This window comes from Drosophila takahashii, chromosome 3R, assembly GCF_030179915.1.
Source record: "Drosophila takahashii strain IR98-3 E-12201 chromosome 3R, DtakHiC1v2, whole genome shotgun sequence".
NCBI lineage: Eukaryota > Metazoa > Arthropoda > Insecta > Diptera > Drosophilidae > Drosophila > Drosophila takahashii.
The window spans coordinates 12,818,612-12,839,737 of record NC_091681.1 but is presented as its reverse complement, the minus strand read 5'-3'; the positions used below and the strand labels follow the sequence as shown (position 1 = coordinate 12,839,737).

At 38.6% G+C, this 21,126-nt stretch overlaps 3 protein-coding genes across 3 annotated transcripts in view; 1 reads left to right on the top strand and 2 right to left on the bottom strand.

Annotated features, from left to right (window-relative positions):
- Positions 1-21,126, top strand: part of Pde6 (phosphodiesterase 6) — a 56,231-nt gene that overhangs the window by 31,686 nt on the left and 3,419 nt on the right. The window contains exons 3-9 of the mRNA XM_017147038.3: positions 250-1,246; positions 7,098-7,362; positions 8,898-9,143; positions 9,211-9,476; positions 20,303-20,383; positions 20,471-20,758; positions 20,830-21,073. Of these exons, the coding sequence (XP_017002527.2) occupies positions 593-1,246; positions 7,098-7,362; positions 8,898-9,143; positions 9,211-9,476; positions 20,303-20,383; positions 20,471-20,758; positions 20,830-21,073 (2,044 nt within the window). The 5' untranslated portion in view covers positions 250-592. The remainder of the gene's footprint in view (positions 1-249; positions 1,247-7,097; positions 7,363-8,897; positions 9,144-9,210; positions 9,477-20,302; positions 20,384-20,470; positions 20,759-20,829; positions 21,074-21,126) is intronic.
- On the bottom strand, positions 9,725-11,147 carry LOC123003531 (probable cytochrome P450 313a1). Its single transcript, XM_070217892.1, has 6 exons — positions 11,143-11,147; positions 10,969-11,090; positions 10,831-10,903; positions 10,632-10,758; positions 9,948-10,518; positions 9,725-9,891 (listed from the first exon to the last, which is right to left on the bottom strand). The coding sequence occupies exons 1-6, from the start codon at positions 11,145-11,147 to the stop codon at positions 9,731-9,733; spliced, it is 1,059 nt and encodes a 352-aa protein (XP_070073993.1). The 3' UTR covers positions 9,725-9,730.
- On the bottom strand, positions 15,628-17,698 carry Cyp313a1 (Cytochrome P450 313a1). Its single transcript, XM_017147039.3, has 7 exons — positions 17,498-17,698; positions 17,238-17,438; positions 16,994-17,179; positions 16,856-16,928; positions 16,631-16,757; positions 15,990-16,560; positions 15,628-15,930 (listed from the first exon to the last, which is right to left on the bottom strand). The coding sequence occupies exons 1-7, from the start codon at positions 17,652-17,654 to the stop codon at positions 15,770-15,772; spliced, it is 1,476 nt and encodes a 491-aa protein (XP_017002528.3). The 5' UTR covers positions 17,655-17,698; the 3' UTR covers positions 15,628-15,769.

Here is a 21,126-nt window from a genome sequence, read left to right as displayed (position 1 = left end):
AAGCAACTGATAAGAAGATACGTGGGAGGTCCTGCGGCTCCGCTTCGCGCTCCGCACTCAAAGTTAATGGCTTGGTTAGGCCACGCCCTGCTCATCTAGAATTTCGAAAGCGATTCCTTTAATGGCAGACAGCCATTAGCCTCAAGTGGCAATGTGGCAAAGTTGCGTCTAAACTTTCCATTTGTTCCATTTAAGCTGGCCCCTAATCCGCCATCAAAGACTAACTTTCTCCGTTCTCTCCTCTTTCAGGTTGGCCCTCAATCAAAGGGAAAAATCAACTGTTAACCGGCGAGTGGACGCATTTAAAGCCATCGAAAAAGACAAACAAAAGGGCAGACGTGCATGAAGTAAAATCTGGCGGCTAACCGGCCGATGAGTCTGGCCCATCATCAATTACCCCAGTGCCACGCACCTGGCCGTTAAAGTCAAGGAGTGTGGAGAGCAACAGGTTGGACTCCAGCACCCCCATAAGTGGGCGAGTACGTGACTTAATCAGCGGACGCAGCAGGATTCGGAGCCGGGCTAACGAGGCGACCAGAAGGATCGGAGGAGGAGGAGGAGGTGGTCCCCACATTTTGCCCGCAATGATTTCATGCACGGCACAGTGAGCAGCAGCAACATGACAGATGTGTCATCGCCAGCTGGCGGCGCCGCAGCTCCGGTTGAAATGACCACCAGCAGCTCTACAGCCGCCACAACGTCGTCGTCGTCCTCGTCCAAACCGCTGACCAATGGCGCCAACAAGGCGGCCACGTCAACGGCAGCTGGAATTGGATCTGCAGCTGGAGCTGGAGCTGGAGCCATCCCCTCCAGCAGTTCCAGTGGCAATCAGATCAAACTGGAGCATCATCATCACCGGCAGAGCAATAACAATCGACCTGCGGCCACCAGTCGCAGTCCAGAAATCAAGCTGAGATCTCCATCCGGCGAAAGTGAAGCTGCCGCGCGGCTGATGACACCACCTGCCGCCAGTTCCCCATCCCAATCCCCTTCGCTGACAGCCAGCATACAGACCCAAACAGCCAAGACGAGTGCCATCTCGGCATCGCAGCAGGATGTCGATGAGGTGGCCCGGCTGTTCGAGGAGAAGCCGGAGGCCTTCGAGAAGTGGCTGACGGAAAGGGCTCCTCCGGAGGCACTAAGCCGGCTGCAGGAGTTCATCGAGAATCGCAAACCGCACAAGCGGCCCTCGGTCACCTCCGATCTCTTCCAGCAGTGGATGGCCGCCTCGCCCACCGTTCAGCAGGTATGTCATTTTGTTTGTCTATGTTATAAAGAATATATTAGCCATACGATATAGTAAGTAAGTAAGAAACTTTTAATTAATAATAAAAAAGGTGGTAAGATCAGATAAAAAGTTCCCAGATAAATCCCTTTCTTATTTGCTTGGCCTTAATTTACTTTTTTAGATTCTGATTTCAAAAACAAATATTTATTTTAAATATAAATGTATTCGCTTAAAGATTATGCTTTAATTCAGGGATTTCGAATAAGAGTTAACTATCCGCCCATTTATTGGGGGGCGGGGGGTATCTAAAACTAAAACTGTTATAATAAAAATTAAAAATAGAGATTTAATACAAAAACTGTGGAACGGAGGGCTCCAATGCAATATATATACGGGGATGTCACAGAAATCTATTCGAATCGAAGAAGGTTGGTTTTGTGCTTTGATGTACGCAAAACCTACATTATCTACTTAATACCTTACCGTTGATATTAAAGTTTAATTTATAACTTGGAAATACATTAACTTTTTTTATGCTGCATTTTCAGTGCATTGTTAACAAAACAGTATAAAAAAATGTAAGGGACTTTAACTTAAGTTAAGTTAGGTTTTCACTTCCCTTAAATAAATATTTTATAGAACAACCTAAAAAAAAAGTAAAATAAACAATATAAAATAAAATGGTAAATAGGATGATTTTTTACGATTTCTGTACCTTAATAATTGAAAGTTAAAATATAAAATAAACAAAATTAAATAAAATTGTAAATAGGATAATTTTTACGATCTCTCCACCTCGATAATTGAAATCAAAATATTTATTGGAAGTTATCCCAGAACTTTCCGTCCATTATAAAATGGGGAATAGTTTCGGTCCTTCCCCATCGCATTCATCCAATCCATTTTAGCCCCCCGAATTTCCCCCCAAACAATGGCATCCAGCGATGGCAAGTGCAATTGCGAATGCAGTTGCCAACTGGCAGTGGCAATTGCAGTGGGTCCCCAGCACTTAGCCACCATCCTTTCAGCCCTTCGCATTGTCAGTGCTTTATTTGCCCACCGACTACCGACTGTTTGAGCTGGTATTTGTATTTGCCCTGCTTTGTTTTGCCCTGTTTTGTTGTACTTTTGGCACTGCTGCCACTGCGCTGGATTTCCGCTTTTATTTAACTTTGTTCGCCTTCTCGCCGAGCGAATTAACTAAATTGATATTTTCACAAATTTCCTTTGGCTGGCTCTCCGCTTTTCTTTGGTGTCTCTGGCTGCGTGTGAAGTTCGCTAATTGGAAAAACTCACACAGCCACATGAATTCGGAGAGGAGTGGCATTTCCACAATGCACTATAGGCTGGATGATCTCTTTTTGTGGCCTTAATTAATAACTTAAAAACGAAGCAACAATTTAAAGGTATTTTTTTTTTAATTGCATATATAATATTAAATTTATGTTTTTTATGAAAAAATGGGCATGGTCACGCCTTTTTTCAAAAAAAAAAATTTTTTTTATGACAAAAATAAACTTAAAAAATTATATTTTTGTATTGTTTTGTTTATAATAAAAAGAATATAATTACCAAAAAAAATTGAGTGACTTCCATTTTTTTGTTAAGTGCAATCGAGTCTTAATTATTAAAATCAATATAAGAAACACAAAAAATTAAAAAATACTTTTTAACAAAGTTATTCTTTTGAAAAGATGGTGTTAAAAAATTTGTTAATTACTAATATATAATTAGAAAGATACCTGTATACCGTTCATTAAAAATATCATCGCAATTGACATTTGTGCACCAATTTTGCGTGTGTTTCGCCGTTTTAGGTCGAGGCCTTTAAATACAGATTCAAGAAAAAGTGCGCAAAAGTGCACCCTCAAATAACATTCATATGAACAAGAATTGTATTTCCTACAACCCAGTATAAATATTAAGGTGAAACTAGGTCACATTCTCTTTGTTTGTCTATTTAAAGATGAGTTTTTATTTCAATTTGTTAAAAGTTAAAGGGGTATAAATAAATTTTGAATTGCAAAGAAACCGCATTATATTTTAACACTTAAAATATACAAATAATTAGTTTAATCCACTCTCTTTCGATGCCGTAAAGCACCGGTTGTTATAATCGTTCTAAATTGCTCTTTGAATTAATTTAAATGTTCTTGTTTTTATTAAATTATTTGATCCACGTGCGCCCGTCACTGCCAACAGCTGTTTTAACAGCCTGTACCTTAACAGTGCGAGCCTCTGTTAAAATATCTGGTATGTAACATTAAAGTCTGATGTTATCCTAACAGAATGACATCATTGGATCCTAATTTTAAGGACTTTCAAAAAATTACTTTTGGCCACCTAAAGTGGTCATCCAGCCTATAGTGCAATGTTGCCTTTTCACGACCTTCTGCTTATGTTTAATTCAGGCACTAAAAATTAAATTGCTCGCTTCCAAAACCCCCACTTGCAATCGACAGCCGAAAAGCGTGCTATATGTATTTATTGGTTATTTATTGACAACCTCCGCCGGCAGGTTTTTAAATCGCTACCTCACGTCGGCGTCAAGTATTTTTCAATTAACTTTTATTTGATATTTTCTGTAGCCCCCCTTCGGCGGGAAAATAACATAAAATAAAATGCTGTACATGTGGAATATATATTGCCCGACCTTTGTCGATGAAGAATGGTCTTTTCATAAAATGAATTTCATGTGAACGATTTTATTGGAATAAATGAAAAATGTATGCTTTCTTTTTACTATAAATACTTAATTATGATTCTCTTGGTTTTCTCCGTTTGTTATGTTTTATTTTCCATATTTGATATGCATTAGAAAATATTTACATTTTAGAGAGTGAATAGTAATTTTGAATAGCTACGACCATCGAGTATATGTATTTAACTCAATTACCGTCTCATAATTTATTTATTTGCCTGTTTATTTTGATCGCCCGTGATGGCCATCAGAAAAGTGCTTCAACTCGAGGACTCAATTGAACTCCTTTTACCCACTCATTGCCAATGGTAACTGTCATCGAGACTCACTTGCCGTGCGTTTTTCAAATGTTTGCCTTTCTGAAAAATCCATCTAAATTATGTTAGATCACAACTTGAACTGCAAATTGCTCTTCTGCTCGTGCAATTGGTTGAGCAAAAACATAAAAATATCAAAACAAGAAGTGCGCTTGAGTCCCGCATGCAAATCGGCACTCACCTGGGCACTTGTGAATCAAAACTAAAAGTCAGTGGAAAATTCTTTCAGCCAGTCCATGAGTATGTGCTGTGTATGTGTGTGTGAAGGGAAGGAAAATGGGAAAAACTAGGCCAGTGTCCTGGGTAAAACAACAAGCAGTCAACCTTTGAGACCTTTCAGCGATTGTCTGGCTTAGTGAGTGCAATTTTTTCTTTCGTTTTTTTGCAGCAGGTGAACAGAGCACGTGTTCCTCCCCCAGCCCCTCCTCTTTTTGTTGTCGATATTGTCAATTTATTTAAGTGCATGTTACGCAATGCAAACTGCAAGCCCCGTTCAGGCAGTTCTTAGCCCCTGTTGTTTATCCGCATTTGTATCGGTAGCCGTATATATACACACAAAAAAAAACATGCAGGGATCAAATCCATATGCACATGGTAAATTTTTGGTTAATAATATCATTTTGTCGATTTCTTTCTCTCAGAGAAAAGAATAAGCAATATGGCGACTTAAATTACTTAAATGGGAGGGAAAAGAACAAATTCTCCCAAATTTATGTGGAGCGAGATAGCCCTTAAAGTTAAATGGGGGGGAGGAAGAAAGACACATTTGAGTTTCGAACTGGCATACTTAGAACATATCGAATTGAGATGCCGCATATCAAAGCAAAATTGATAATACAACAAATTGATCATCGTTTCATATCAAGTTTTTCTTGGTGTAGCAGTGAAATTTTCATGCCATGCAGGACGTTTTCCCATTAAGAGTCATTCCGATTTCATGTTTTCACTTTCCTTTTCCAAAAAAAAATAAAAAAGAACAATAATAAAATCAGCACGACTGCTCAACATCGTTCTGTTGATTTTATTGTTGTTTTAAGGGGAACACCCAATGCCACTGGCTGAAGTTCAAATTTACTTAACGCTCTGACTGGCTTGGCTTTGTTTTCATTTCCCTTTATTTGTCTGCATTTTATTTAATGAATTTGCATTGTTCCCACCCGAACACAAACAAAACAGTTTTTTTTTAACTTTCAGTTCAGTCCAAACAAGTCGGAGATTATTTTACGCCCCGTTTTTTTTGACGAGACTTTTTCGCAGCTTTTCCTTTTTTTAAAGGGCTAATAAGATGGGGTTTAACGGCATTTAATTACTTAATTTGTCTGAATTTTTAGTCATAAAAAAGAGCAATCATTAGGTGTAGGAAAAACACGAAGGACTTGGGTAAGCAATCGATCGAAAGTAAGGTCATTTCTTTTATTGTGTACTACAACTTTAGAGAAAATATTAAGAATAATTTAGGAAGGATGAAAATACATGAAATCCCTTAAGAATATAGTTTTCTACAAGTAGAATACTTATTTTTACCCACATTGTAATTATTGATATTTCTGGCCCAGTGCCACAAGGAAATGTTGATAGAAGAAAGGGCAGCACCAACGCTAAATTGCTTTAATTTGTCAGTAAAAATGATAGGGATGTGGGCTGGGCTGGCGAGCCTTGTGGAATGGGATGGCCTGTTTTCAGGACCAGGATGAGGACAGTACACGCAATGTAACCAGCTCCCAGTTCGCAGCTCGCAGCTCCCAACTCGCTTAATTGGCCACTCGCACGCACAGGTCACAGGTCACTGGAATGGAGGAAGCGGGGGATCCAGGACCGGAGGGGCCTTTTCGGTATTCAATTACCACATTGCCACAGGACGAGGAGCCCGGGCACCGCTTAAAGGCACAACTGCCAACTGCTGCTAATAGTCACCCTTTGAACCGGGCCAAGTTAATTTCCAATGAAATTGGGGGCCGGGTTAAATGGCCAGAAATCGAAAGCAGAAATAATGGAACGTGAGGAGAGACAATAGCCGTTATTGCCTTAATACACTGTTTAATATTTAAAATTCACTCTCGTCCTGCGGAATAATAATGCCAGCTAATCATAAAGCTATTTATATGGGAACTAATTAAATAATGGATTTAGTATGCTTTCCCATGCCAAATAACAGAATTAAAGTATTGTACAAATAAAAACTTGAGATGTTCTAGCACTATTATAAACATTATTTTTGAACAATATAGGGCATTAATGAGAGGCTTAGTTTAGGGGTTTCATTTCCGATCGTATTTGGCAGCCTCAATCAATACATCAATACCCTAAGAATATCAGGGAACCACAGATAAATACATATCAAATAAAAACACCTCTTAACGAGGTAAAAAACTAGTGACGATCGCACCTTCAACATACAAAAGTTCTGATATCAACATTTGTGACGAAAAATTATTACACTCGTCATTAAATAGACTTTCTAATATTTTCTTTTACCGCTCTCTCTCCCAAGCCAATTGATTTTCTTAGAGTCTTGGTATGCAATCCTGTTAGTTTTCGTAATACCTTTCGATAGGTGTATCATTCATTATGATCGGACCATCACAGTAGATTTTCATTTCTTCGTGTATATATAGTAGTCGCCTTCGCACACTTTCCTGGTGCGCTTCGTCACTACATGGACTGCCGTCCATAGTGATAGCACCAACTTTTAAAAACGTTTTTTAATTTTCTAAAGTAAGCCATCATTTTTTATTTGCCACAGTTCATTCTCAGTGTGGTCATTTTCCTAGCATAATCCCAATTTAAGCCTTCTATTAAGGGTTCTATTGTATAATTTGTTTCCTCATTTCTCTGTCACATTTCCCTGCAGAAATCGCCGAGGAGTCTCTCGAACTCGTCAGCATCATCGCTTCCTGAGAGCCGGAGACATCTGATGGACCTGGACGAGGGTGAGCTCTTCATGGAACTGATTCGCGACGTGGCCAACGAACTGGACATCGATGTGCTGTGCCACAAGATTCTGGTCAATGTCGGCCTGCTCACCCACGCGGATCGTGGCTCACTGTTTTTGGCCAAGGGCACGCCCACCAACAAGTATCTGGTGGCCAAGCTATTCGATGTCACTCAAAAGACAGGTGAGCCTGCAATGGAAATTTTGCCCTTTCATTGGCAATTTTGTTGTCCATATATGTTTGTACGTTGTTGTTGTAAGGCTGTATGTTTGTGGGCGGAATCCTTGTGGCACAGGTAATCCCGCTTTAATTAAGGCGAACAATGCACAGAACGAACTGCAGCAACACAATGGCTGAAGACAGCAAAAATGAATGAAAAATGGGGAAAAGGGATACATAAGCCGAGTCAAGAGCGCTCAGTGATTTTCACAAATGCAGGAGGGCTAAATTGAAGGACTCTGTTAAAAGCCAGATAGACTGCGAAAACATGATCACATACAAGCAATCAAGATAGATGAAAAAATAACAGCAAAATTTACACGTTACTTTTATTTTTAAATTTGATTCGTGTTTTGTATCTCGAAAAGTTAGAAATCAATACCAAATATTACATTCGTTTTGTTATATGAAAATGGAAATTATAAAGCAGACTTTTTCCCCATAATTTCACCCTTCAAGCTATTTTTTAAATGTTTAGGGGCCAACCCATTGGACGTATACAAATTGGCACTCATTAGCGGCCGGGCAAATAATTCTTGGCCAGGCCAAAAGGGGCCGGCAAACACATTAGCGAAATTAAGCTGGATGGGAAGAGGGCATTAAAACTTTTCGACAGGCCCGGCGACCGTATAAAACCGAAAAGGCCGCCTTCAAATGTGAAATAGCATCCATTTTCTGAGGACGTGCTCCCACAGGTTCCGCCCACAAACAAACAGCCCGACATATTCATACAGAAGTGCGCTACATTCGTAATGAATCTTTGGTGCAGATCCGTGAGTAAAAGCCACCGCTTCCGCTACATAATTCAGTGGGGAAAATGCGAGAAAGATTAGAGCTGGGAAATGTCGGGTGGGGGGATGGGCTGGCCTCAGATACAGATATATCTACTGTTTCGGATGCGATACGGATACATGTGAGCCGCTGTGTGGGCCACTGAGATTATGATTGGGGCGGGACCGGCGGCGAGCTCATGCAAATTCACATTTGACTTCTTGCCCTCGGATTTTCGGGGCCTTGTCATTATTTATTTATATATTATTCCCTCTTTTTTCGGTGCTTCTGCCAAGGCCGTGCTCTTGTATCTTTTGCATGGCAGAGTGAATATTTTGCCTATAAATTTAATATTTATTCAGATGCACGAAGGGCCTTATCAGCGTCCTAATACGCTTTGCAACGGTTGAACTGATTTTAAGGCAGTATCTGGTTGAAAGGTTGAAAGTGCTTAAATTTCAATTGTACCGGCATTAACAATTTATAAAATATTTTCGGGATGAAGAGAGACACATTACCTTAAAAGTTTGTATTGTAAATGCTATATTAACTAGTTTATAAATCTTTAAAGTATAAAGCGCCTTACAGAAGCATTATTTCAATTTAAGATGCAAATATTCAGACTGAAGTAATCTTAATTCAAGAATTTTATTCATGATTTTTGATAGCTGTCTTGGCTTAGCGTTTTCCCCTTGATTGACTCGAGCTTGAATCCCGTTTGATTGCAGCACTCAAGGACGCAGTGACTCGGGCCAGTGCCGAGGAGATAATCATTCCCTTTGGCATCGGCATCGCGGGCATGGTGGCGCAGACAAAGCAGATGATTAACATCAAGGAGGCCTACAAGGATGCGCGCTTCAACTGTGAAATCGATCTGAAGACCGGCTACAAGACGAACGCCATCCTCTGTATGCCCATTTGCAATTACGAGGGCGACATCATAGGCGTGGCGCAAATCATTAACAAAACGAATGGTGGGTATCCAAAGGCTTTAGCTTTATCCGCTAATCGTTAATGTGCTGTGTTGTTTGGTTCTTGTAGGCTGCATGGAGTTCGATGAACACGACGTGGAAATCTTCCGTCGGTATTTGACCTTCTGCGGGATCGGCATACAAAATGCCCAGCTCTTCGAGATGTCCGTCCAGGAATACCGGCGTAATCAAATCCTTCTCAATCTGGCGCGCAGCATCTTCGAGGAGCAGAACAATCTCGAGTGCCTCGTCACTAAAATTATGACAGAGGCCCGCGAGCTTCTCAAGTGCGAACGGTGCTCGGTTTTCCTCGTGGACCTCGACTGTTGCGAAGCGGTAAGTGAAACAATAGAAACAAGTTGAGTTTTTAGCCACTCTTATACAAATTTAGTTATAAAGCACCATATATGAGTTACCATTTTTTATCAAGACAGGAATTTATGATGACTTATTAGAAATGGTATTAAATCATTTGCCAACTGTTCAGATAGTTGAGTTTTTTATTTGTTAAGCAAAAAGCATTTAAAATTTAATTTCCCAAAAATAAAGAGGTAAGAGTGGTACCCAATAATCCTTTAAACACAACATCCCTAAGCACGTCTTTCAAATTCCAGTCGTGGGTATTCAGCGAGCTTCATGGTCATATTGTCAACGTACTCTAGATCCTCATAACGAAAACTTGTCTTTATCCTGTAATTCCTGAGTATTCTGCACAGAGCAAACTTTGAAGACATCATAGCATATTTCGATCCTATAAAAAAATATGGTATCAAGAAATTATGATTTTTTTTTTTAAATCAGAAGGACCTATGCAATTCCTCTTTCCTCTCGCAAAGGGAACAAAGGCATATGGGTGCCTTTTCTCGACGTTTGCCGGCAGGAAGTTATCTGGATTAAATTTTGATGCTTCTGGCCCCCAGACATCCGGGTTTCTGTGCGTGTGAAAAATGTCGATCCCGATCACCACTCCCTTGGGAATGAGAACACCATTTGAGAGCATGACATCCTTCTTTACTTCCCTCGCCGTTATTGGAATGGCTGGTATCAGGCGTAGAGTCTCCTTCAACACTCGCTCCAAGTAAACCAATTTTTGCATATCCGAATAGTTTATTTTAAAATCTCCGGCAGTGGGAAAGACATCAATTAGTTCTTCGAAAACCGCATCCTGGTGCTCGGGATGTGAGGCCAGAAGAAAGAGAGTATGATATACCGTCAGGGCTGATGTATCATAACCAGCGGCCATCATAATACAACATTCGCTCTTTATATCCTTGTAGCTAATAGCGCCCTTGCGGTATAGTTCCATTGTTCGGTTAATTACAATGTTCATCTCGGGATCAGATGGATCTACCGTTGAGTTTAGCTTTTTCATAACCACCTGAACCAGAAAAATTGGTTAATATTGGTGGACTAGGGCCTTTTTCTCGTTCGCATGTTAAACTATAGTTAGTTTTAGGGTAACACGCGGTCCAGAAAACGGTCTTCACTTACATTGTCCATCATTTTATGAATTTTTGAAGCATTTGTTTCTCGCTGCTGGTCGTATCCCAATAGTTTTGAAATAATTTTGTTTTGAGCCAAAGGCATCAAAATATTTAGTGTCGTTATGCTTATGATCCTAGGGGGTTATTAGCATTTTGATATAATTTATACAAATTAAAATATATTCTATGGCTTCGATTTATCTTACGTTTCAAAACATTCCACGAGTTTATTGTTTTTAAAGTGTTCATCATGTTTCACATCTGACCCAATGGTGGTTTCTGCGGACAGGAGCAAGGATGTTTGGAACCATATCTTAATATAATACAATGGTTGGGTGACTTACGAGCAGCTATTCTAAACGACCATCTGAGGATGTCTGGGACCACATGTTTTTCGCCCAGACCGACAAAAGTGTCCAGCAAGCTTACAAGGATTTTTGTCTCGGCATCGAAAATATAAAAGAAGCTGAGCAGAAGATCGTGTTTAAAGGATGGGTTAAGGTGTTTACGATGGGCACTCCATTCGGGATCTAAAGAAAGATCAGTGAAATGTTAGATAGATAGGAATAATGTACTTATTCTTATTACCTTGTAGTCCCAACAATCCAAATCCCGAGCAACTTGTTATCGCATTAGCGATATGCGGGCTTTTGTTGTGGCAATCGGTGGACGTAAACACGTCCTCGACGATCCTTGGATCTCTTGTCACCACAGTTGGCACTGGACCAATCCAAAGTAAAATGGACGAGCCATACTTGTCTAGATACTTGGTTCGAAAGCTCAATTTGCCTGTTGTTGTGGTAGGTTCAATTGTATATTCGTTGTATGCTTTGGGGAAACGGTTTTACGTTTATAGGTGATGATAATTTCCAAGGAACTGCCAAGAATTGGAAGTCCTATGGGTCCGGGTATCCTTAACATTAACATATACATCCTGCGGCGACACCATAGGTAATAAATCCAAAAAAGGAATCCAGCGAACAATGCCACATCGATCGTTAGCATCGTCTAAGTTCCAGAAAACTTCACAAAACAAAAATTTCACAAAAAAAAAAACTTCAATAGAAAAATAAACACAAACCAAGTACTACACTTTAGATTAGATTTGGTTGACTGAATTGGTCTGGAGCTTAAGCTCGCCTTTTTATAGAAATATCTGAGGTTATATCCAGGTTATTAAAACGTTTTCCTGCTTTTAATCCCATCAACATATCTGCCTTTCAGACTACATAGTTTCCAGCGTAAATATGTATGTTAAAATGGTAAAGCAATAATTCTAAAAATATAAAAATTTACATAAAATTCATTAAAAAACTCGATATAAACTTGTTCTCAAGGAACTTTCCTATCGTTGTCGTCACACTGTCTACGGTGTACTTAATTGATATCTATTAAGATTATACAAATGATTTAACGTAATTTTTCAGACAACTAAAGTTCGTTCAAGCAACTTGGACTGGTCCATATACTTTCACCAAGTAATATAGTGAATGAATTAACTGGTAGCTAAAACAGGTTTTATATAACTTACGGAAGACTATCGGAAATAATAAATATTCATAAAACGTTTTAAGACTACGTCATTAAAAGATATTTGCTGGGTATTCTTAGTAATTATAACACAACAAAACGAGATTAAAGTAACGCTCTCTTATTATAGGGAGCAATTAAATTGTGAGAAAATACTAATAACTAGAAAGGAAGTTAACTTCGGCCAGCCGAAGTTTATATATCATTGCAGGTTTGCCTACTTAAAATGTTTTTTTTTTACAATGTCAAAAATTAAAACGCCTACTTTCTACAATGTTTTTTCTATTTTTTTATACCCTTGCAGAGGGTATTATAATTTCAGTCAGATGTTTGCAAAGCAGTGAAGGAGACGTTTCCGACCACATAAAGTATATATATTCTTGATCAGCACCAATAGCCGAGTCTATCTAGCCATGTCCGTCTGTCCGTCTGTCTGTCTGTCCGTCTGTCCGTTTCTATGCGAACTAGTCTCTCAGTTTTAAAGCTATCGCGATTAAACTTTCCCGAAAGTCTCCTTTCTATTGCAGGTAGTACATATGTCGGAGCGAGCCGGATCGGACCACTATATCTTAAGGCTCCCATTGGTATATTCCAACAAATATAAGAAAATTCATTGTAACTTAGTAGGAAGTAGGCGTTTCGATTTTTGACAACTTAAAAACAAAATTTAAATACGCTGAATTTGGAATCCCTGGAACTGCACCGAGTAAGCATTAAACTATAGGTATTTACTTTATCTGCAAGGGTATATAAGCTTCGGCTGGCCGAAGCTAGCTTCCTTTCTTGTTTTTCCATTATTCCTATGGGAGCCATATGATATGGTGGTTCCATCCGGCTCGTTGCAACATATGTACTACCTCCAATAGAAAGAAGACTTTTGGGAAAGCTTCATCGCAATAGCTTTAAAACTGAGAGACTAGTTCGCATAGAAACGGACGGACGGACAGACTGACAGACGGACAGACGGACAGACGGACATGGCTAGATGGACTCGGCTATTGATGCTGATCAAGAATATATATACTTTATGTGGTCGGAAACGTCTCCTTCACTGCGTTGCAAACATCTGACTGAAATTATACTACCCTCTGAAAGGGTATAAAAAAATGAACATGTAGGAAATAAAAGGTAGAAACAAACCAGTAAACAAATAGTAGTAAATCAACACCATAATTAAATAATATTTGATTTAACTAATTCAAGGATACTACAAATATAAATTGATTATATCCCTGCAGGAAAAATGCGAACTAGTCTGAAAAGCAACTAGTTACAATAAAAAGCAACAGGAATTTGTCTGGATACACTTGAACTACACAGTGCTTAGAAAATTCGTGCCAATCAAAAAAATTTATAGTAAACACCCTGCAGGAAAAATGCGAACTAGTCTGAAAAACAACTAGTTAAATAACTAATATAAAGCAACCGGAATTTGTCTGAATGCATTTGGACTACACAGGGTCTAGAAAATTTGTGCCAGTCGAAAAAATGATTAATACAAAACTAGTAAAAAATAAACTTGTCTCGGACTAGTACCTTTCTGACAAAAAAAACCTTAAAAATATTTAACTGGTAGAACAAATACATGTTAGGGTCTAGTTAAAAGGCAACTGGAATTTAACTAGTTGCAAATGAAACACATATGATCCAAAAATATAGCCTAGAGGGTAAATGTCTTGGGAAATTTAACAATAAACAAATCAAACACTCGAGGTCCTCGGTTCAATCCCCAGTCTCTGTACATTTTTTTTTGTTTTTTGTTTGCTAGGTGATGCTTTAGTTTTATTTTAAACTTTGTTTAATCTTTCCGAGGCAATATATATGTGAAAAATCGCTGTTTTTGAATTATGTCACACTAAAATTCATAAACCTTGTTAGGGCATTACAAAATGTGATGCGTGTATGGCTCAATCAGTTAGTGTGTCTACAAATCCAAAGGTCCCGGGTTCAAGTCTTAGAGAGGGCGACTTGCCTCAAAAAAAGTAAGTTTGTTTTAATTCCATTTAATTATCATTTACTGTATTTGATTACATAATAATTATCAGAAATTCTCTAAGGACCGCTCCTATTGATTGGATACTAAATTAGGAGAGCGTCAAGTTAGGCATCGCCAAGTACTAGTGAAATTCAATCACTTGATGGTTTAGAGATTATTTTTAATTTTTTCGTGAAAATATTTTTTTGAGTGTAGTTTAACAGCTGTAACTATAAATTGGTTAACAGTCACTAGTGCAAAACTAGTAGCAAATGGACTAGTTGTTTCCGACGACAAGCATATGAAAAATGGACCACTTCGTTACAAGGAAATGGACATAACTTGAACTAGTTAACCTTCTTGGCCCAACTAGTATTTTAATAGTCCAAAACTGATTCCGTTTCCTGCAGGGCAAATAGTAAAAAAAAATGTATTTTGTAGGGCAAATTGGTAAAAATCCCTAAGGAGTAATTTTTTCCAAAAAGTTCCCCGACGCAAGGTTTTTGGGCACAAGGACCTCAAAGATCGAAAAATGCTGAAATTGGCCAACTTTTCGGTTGGTTTAGATTTTTAAGTTTTTAAAAGATAAACTCTTTATCTTTCGATCCCTTTACTTATAATAATTTTATGATTTTGTTTAAGGGAGAAATAAATCAATTGCGACATAGCTATAAACAAAGAAAAATTACTCCTTGTAAAAGGTAAAAGCCCTACCAATTTGCTCCAAAGTATGGTCTATAAAATAGATAAAATACGTGTGTGAAACTTTTAAAAGTTAGCACTGGACAGCTGATCGATGTGTGTGTGCAGACTGCTGTTCTATAGTGTCCGTGAGAGGCAGCGGATGAGCAGAGCAATTCCCTATGCTCACTTAATAGGACGCTAATTTATAACCTTAACATTCATTATATACAAGACACACAACGCCTGCATATGTATGTAAATTAGGGTGGACTTATTTAAGGTCGATTGAGCTCAGCATCTGAAATGGTAGGTTTCTGTGTCCAATAAATGTATGCGAAAACCAAAAAAAAAATTATTTTCACGTTAAGGCGGTGTGCAACGGTCCCAAAGTTTCAGTAAAATAACTTGTACGAAGCGTAAGATTTTTCTTCCTTCCTTAACTTGTCAACTTTTTGGTCAATAGTCAAGTGGATGGCTATATCGACTCGGCTAGTGACCCTGATCAAGAATATATATACTTTATAGGGTCGGAAACGCTTCCTTCCCTCTGTTACATACTTTTGCACGAATACAATATACCCTTTTACTCTACGAGTAACGGGTATAAATAGGGCAATTTCTTTGACTTTAGGTTAATTTATTTTGAGTGCAAGTATTTGAAAATTGGAATTCTTATCCTTTACGTTCCTATCTACCAATCCTCATCTAATATGTTGCAATATCGCCTGGGTCAGTTTTCCCAGGCTTGTTCACATATACCCTTTAGTTATAAAGCACAATATCTGAGTTAACAGTTCTTATTAAGATGGCAATTTATGATAATGAAATCAAATCAATTCCTAACTGTTTAGATAGTTGAGTTCTTATTCTTTTTAAGTAAAAAGCATTTAAAATATAATAAAAAAAAAAGAAGTAAGAGTGGTACCAAAAAACCCCTTGAATGTACATATATACTCCTAAGCACGTCTTTCAAATTCCAGTCGTGGGTATTCAGCGAGCTTCATGGTCATATTGTCAACGTACTCTAGATCCTCATAACGAAAACTTGTCTTTATCCTGTAATTCCTGAGTATTCTGCACAGAGCAAACTTTGAAGACATCATTGCATATTTCGACCCTATAAAAAAAATGGTGTCAAGAAATTATGATATTTTTTTTATGAAAAATCAGAAGGACCTATGCAATTCCTCTTTCCTCTCGCAAAGGGAACAAAGGCATATGGGTGCCTTTTCTCGACGTTTTCCGGCAGGAAGTTATCTGGATTAAATTTTGATGCTTCTGGCCCCCAGACATCCGGGTTTCTGTGCGTGTGAAAAATGTCGATCCCGATCACCACTCCCTTGGGAATGAGAACACCATTTGAGAGCAGGACATCCTTCTTTACTTCCCTCGCCGTTATTGGAATGGCTGGTATCAGGCGTAGAGTCTCCTTCAACGCTCGCTCCAAGTAAACCAATTGTTGCATATCCGAATAGTTTATTTTAAAATCTCCGGCAGTGGGAAAGACATCAATTAGTTCTTCGAAAACCGCATCCTGGTGCTCGGGATGTGAGGCCAGAAGAAAGAGAGTATGATATACCGTCAGGGCTGATGTATCATAACCAGCGGCCATCATAATACAACATTCGCTCTTTATATCCTTGTAGCTAATAGCGCCCTTGCGGTATAGTTCCATTGTTCGGTTAATTACAATGTTCATCTCGGGATCAGATGGATCTACCGTTGAGTCTAGCTTTTTCATAACCACCTGAACCAGAAAAATAGGTTAATAACTTTCAGTTCAACATGCGGACGAGAAAACGGTCCTCTTCACATACATTATCCAGCATTTGATGGATTTTTGAAACATTGTTTGCTCGCTGTTTGTCGTAGCCCCATAGTTTCGAAATAATTTTGTTTTGAGCCAAAGGCATCAAAATATTTAGTGTCGTCATACTTATGAGCCTACAATAGTTTAAAAGGGGTTCTTAGCACTTCGACATGATTTATAAAAATTAAAATGGAAAGTGTTGGCTATATTCTATGGCTTAGATTTATCTTACGTTTCAAAGCATTCCACGAGTTTATTGTTTTTAAAGTATTCATCATGTTTCACATCTGACCCAATGGTGGTTTCTGCGGACAGGAGCAAGGATGTTGGGAACCATATCGTAATATAACACAATGGCTGGATGACTTACGAGCAGCTATTCTAAATGACCATCTGAGGATGTCTGGAACCACATGCTTTTCGCCCTGACCGACATAAGTATCCAGCGAGTTCTCAAGGATTTTTGTTTCGGCATCGAAAATGTAAAAGAAGCTGAGCAGGAGATCATGTTTAAATGATGGGTTAAGTTGTTTCCGACGGCCAATCCACTCGGGATCTAATGAAAGATCAGTGAAATGTTAGATAAATAGAAATAATGTAATTATTCCTATTACCTTGTAGTCCCAACAATCCAAATCCCAAGCAACTTGTTATCGCATTAGCGATATGCGGGCTTTTGTTGTGGCAATCGGTGGACGTAAACACGTCCTCGACGATCCTTGGATCTCTTGTCACCACAGTTGGCACTGGACCAATCCAAAGTAAAATGGTCGAGCCATACTTGTCTAGATACTTGGTTCGAAAGCTCAATTTGCCTATTGTTTTGGTAGGTTCAATTGTATATTCGTTGTATGCTTTGGGGATACGTTTTTACGTTTATAAGTGATGATATTCTCCAAGGAACTGCCAAGTATTGGTAGTCCTATGGGTCCGGGTATCCTTAACATTAACATATACATCCTGCAGCGACACCATAGGTAAAAAATCCAAAAAAGGAATCCAGCGAACAATGCCACATCGATCGTTAGCATCGTCTTAGTTCCAGAAAACTTCACAAAACAAAAATTTCACAAAAAAAAACTTCACAAGAAAAAAAACACAAACCAAGTACTACACAAACAAAAATTTCACAAAAAAAAACTTCACAAGAAAAAAAACACAAACCATGTACTACACTTTAGATTAGATTTGGTTGACTGAGTTGGTCTGGAGCTTAGGCTCGCCTTTTTATAGAAATATCAGAGCTGATCGCAAATTATTCAATTATTCAAATTTGTTTATTATTATAGTTATTATCTAGGTTATTATAACGTTTTCCTGCTTTCAGTCCCATCAACATATCTCTCTTTCAGATTACATAGTTACTATCGTAAATATGTATGTAAAAATAGTAAAGCAATAATTCTAGAAATATAAAAATTTTCGTAAAATATTAAAACAAAACACTCGATATAAACTTGTTTCTTAAAGAACTTTCCTATCTTTGTCGTCACACTGTCTACGGTGTACTTAATTGATATGTATTAAGACTATACAAATAATTTAACGTAATTTTTCAGACAACTAAAGTTCGTTCAAGCAAAACAAAACATGGCGTATAAATATATATATATAAATAAAAGTGAGGCCCTGCGGTCAGCCTTCTATAACCTTCTTGTGGCTGTCAGTCTCATTAAAATTGTTTTAAAGCCACCGCGTTCATTTTGGTCCATTTTGCTTGTGGGTTTGTCAACCCAAAGGAAATTTAAATGTGCATTTACATTATTATTTTTTTTTGGTTTAACTCGATTGTGGGCAATTCCACGTGGCGGGAATTTAGCAATGAGCAAGTGTCAGGCATCGCGCGAAATTTTGACGGCGGTGGAGGTCCCCGAGGAGTTTCGGTAAATTATGATCAGGTCTGGGCAATTTTCATCTGTGCTGAAGTTTCGCTGATTGCCTGTCATTAGTTCGAGGCTGCTGATTAGATTGGTATAGATATTTTCTCAAAGTAAAATAGTGAATGAATTAACTGGTAGCTAAAACAGGTTTGATATAACTTACGGAAGAGTATCGGAAATAATAAATATTCATAAAACGTTTGAAGTATACGTCATTAAAAGACATTAGCTCGGTATTTATAGCACTAATCACACAATAAAACAGCATTAAAGTAACTCTTATAATAGGGGGCAATTTAAATGTGAGAAATACTTAATAAAAATTTAAACTGTAGGAAAGAAAAAAGGCAAAAAAAGTAACTCAAACCTGTAAAGATATGTAGTAAATAAACATAATAATTAAATAATAATTGATTTAACTACTTTAAGGATACCTACTACAAATATAAATCGACTATATTTCAGACATGGTTTCGAATAAATTTTTATTCGCTTGCATTTCTGCTTTTGTGTAAATCAATTAAGGTGCACTTTAAGCATGTAAAATGTTCTCCATCCGATGAACATGTGTACAATTGTTTTGCATATTCCGCCTTGGCTACCACGGCGCATGAGTATTGCCCATGGATAGTCCTCCAGGGATAAGGCATTAAAATTGTAAATGAAACTGCCCGTAAAAGGAGTAAAACAGATGTCCTGGCCCTTGGCATATGAAAGACCTTTTGCTCGGGCCATTTGATGAATGCATCTCATTAAATTACTGCATGCTGTATTAATTTATAGCCGGCGGTGGACAAATGAAGGCCGTAAATACCACAATTGACTGACCTTTATGTTAACTAAACAAAAGCTCTTTTATTTCCCACGGAAATTTGTTATTAATTTGATATGCACTGGACAGTGCAATCTGGTAAATGAAATGCCGTTGATTACGATGATTGTTTAATTCGGGAAATTAAACGGGGCCAGTGCCAAATTAGCCATTATCTGCTGCCAGCTGATAATGCAAATGCATGTAAGTGTAATGGACAATTTATTAGCCCATAAAGCCAAACTGGCCCACGGGGGCAGGGCCAGTCGAGTTGTGCCGGACGGACTCTGAAAACTTGGCTGACATGGCCGTCATGTGCAACATGTCAGCTTAATTATGCTCGGGAGGCAGTGGGAGTGAGAGCTCGGGTTGCCTGTTTGCGGAGGAGTGCTGCACTGAAAGAAAATATAAAAACAATTTTTAAAATATTATAAGTAATAAAAACAGATAAATGTTGTAAATTCACATATTTAAGATTTAAAATGAAAAATAATATTTTAATAACACGAAGTAATTCTACAATAATGCAAATTGATTTGATGATAATTTGTTTTTTTCCAATTTAAAGTATAGCATATTTATAAGAATTCATATGAGTAAAGTAAGAGTAAGAGCAGTTTAAAAATTTAACATAATAATGTATGTTAAATTAAACGATGATCAATTCTACGTTATGTGGTAACAATTTTGACCTGATATGCTCGAAATGTAAACAACAGGCTAGTTCGAATTTTGGTAAAAACAATATTCGAATGCAATACCAGAAATTTACCATGCGTATATCGATTTGATCGCTACGTGATTTTTTGTTTGTAGGATCTTTTAACACTAAAAACCTATGCTATTTCTCCAAGTGTGGGGTGGGAGTGCGATGTGGTGCAATGCAATTTATCAACAAGTTGGCGGCTTGGGGGAAACCGTTAGGAGCTCCATTAGTGGCAGCCACTTAATGTCCCCTCTGTCCTTCTTCTCGCCCCTTCCACCGCAGAGCCATTTGGAGAAGATAATTGAGAAGCCCAATCAGCCAGCCGCCCGCGCCATCAAATCCGCCGACAGCTTCGAGGAGAAGGTAAGTCCACCTAGGTTTCAATTCGTTTCCAAGCCATTGATTTTGGGTATTTCTTTTTGGGAAACCCCCGTTCAATTGATCGGACAGAAAATGCGCAATCGTTTTACAGTGCTTTTTGAACTGGGTGGGGAATATCAGGCTGCCAACGTTTCGAGGCCATCTGTCAGCGAGTTGAGCACCTCGACACTAGCCCAAATTGCCCAGTTTGTGGCCACCACCGGCCAGACAGTCAACATCTGCGATGTCCACGAATGGGTCAGGGATCACAACCAGATTCGGGCCGAGGACGAAATCGACAGCACCCAGGCCATCCTCTGCATGCCGATTATGAATGCCCAGAAGAAAGTCATTGGTGTGGCCCAACTTATCAATAAGGTATTATTTCATGTTATTATAAGAACTTTAAAAAACTAATCAAAAAACCGCTTAATTACTTATTCGAACAGGCCAACGGCGTTCCATTTACCGAATCAGAAGCCTCGATTTTCGAGGCTTTTGCCATCTTCTGCGGCTTGGGCATCCACAACACCCAGATGTACGAGAATGCCTGCAAGTTGATGGCCAAACAGAAGGTGGCCCTCGAGTGCCTCAGTTACCATGCCACCGCTAGCCAGGATCAGACGGAGAAGCTCACCCAGGACGCGATTGCCGAGGCGGAGTCTTACAATTTGTACAGCTTCACCTTTACGGGTAAGAAATGTCAGAGGTATTTTACCTTGATCTCGAGATCATGTAAAATTGAT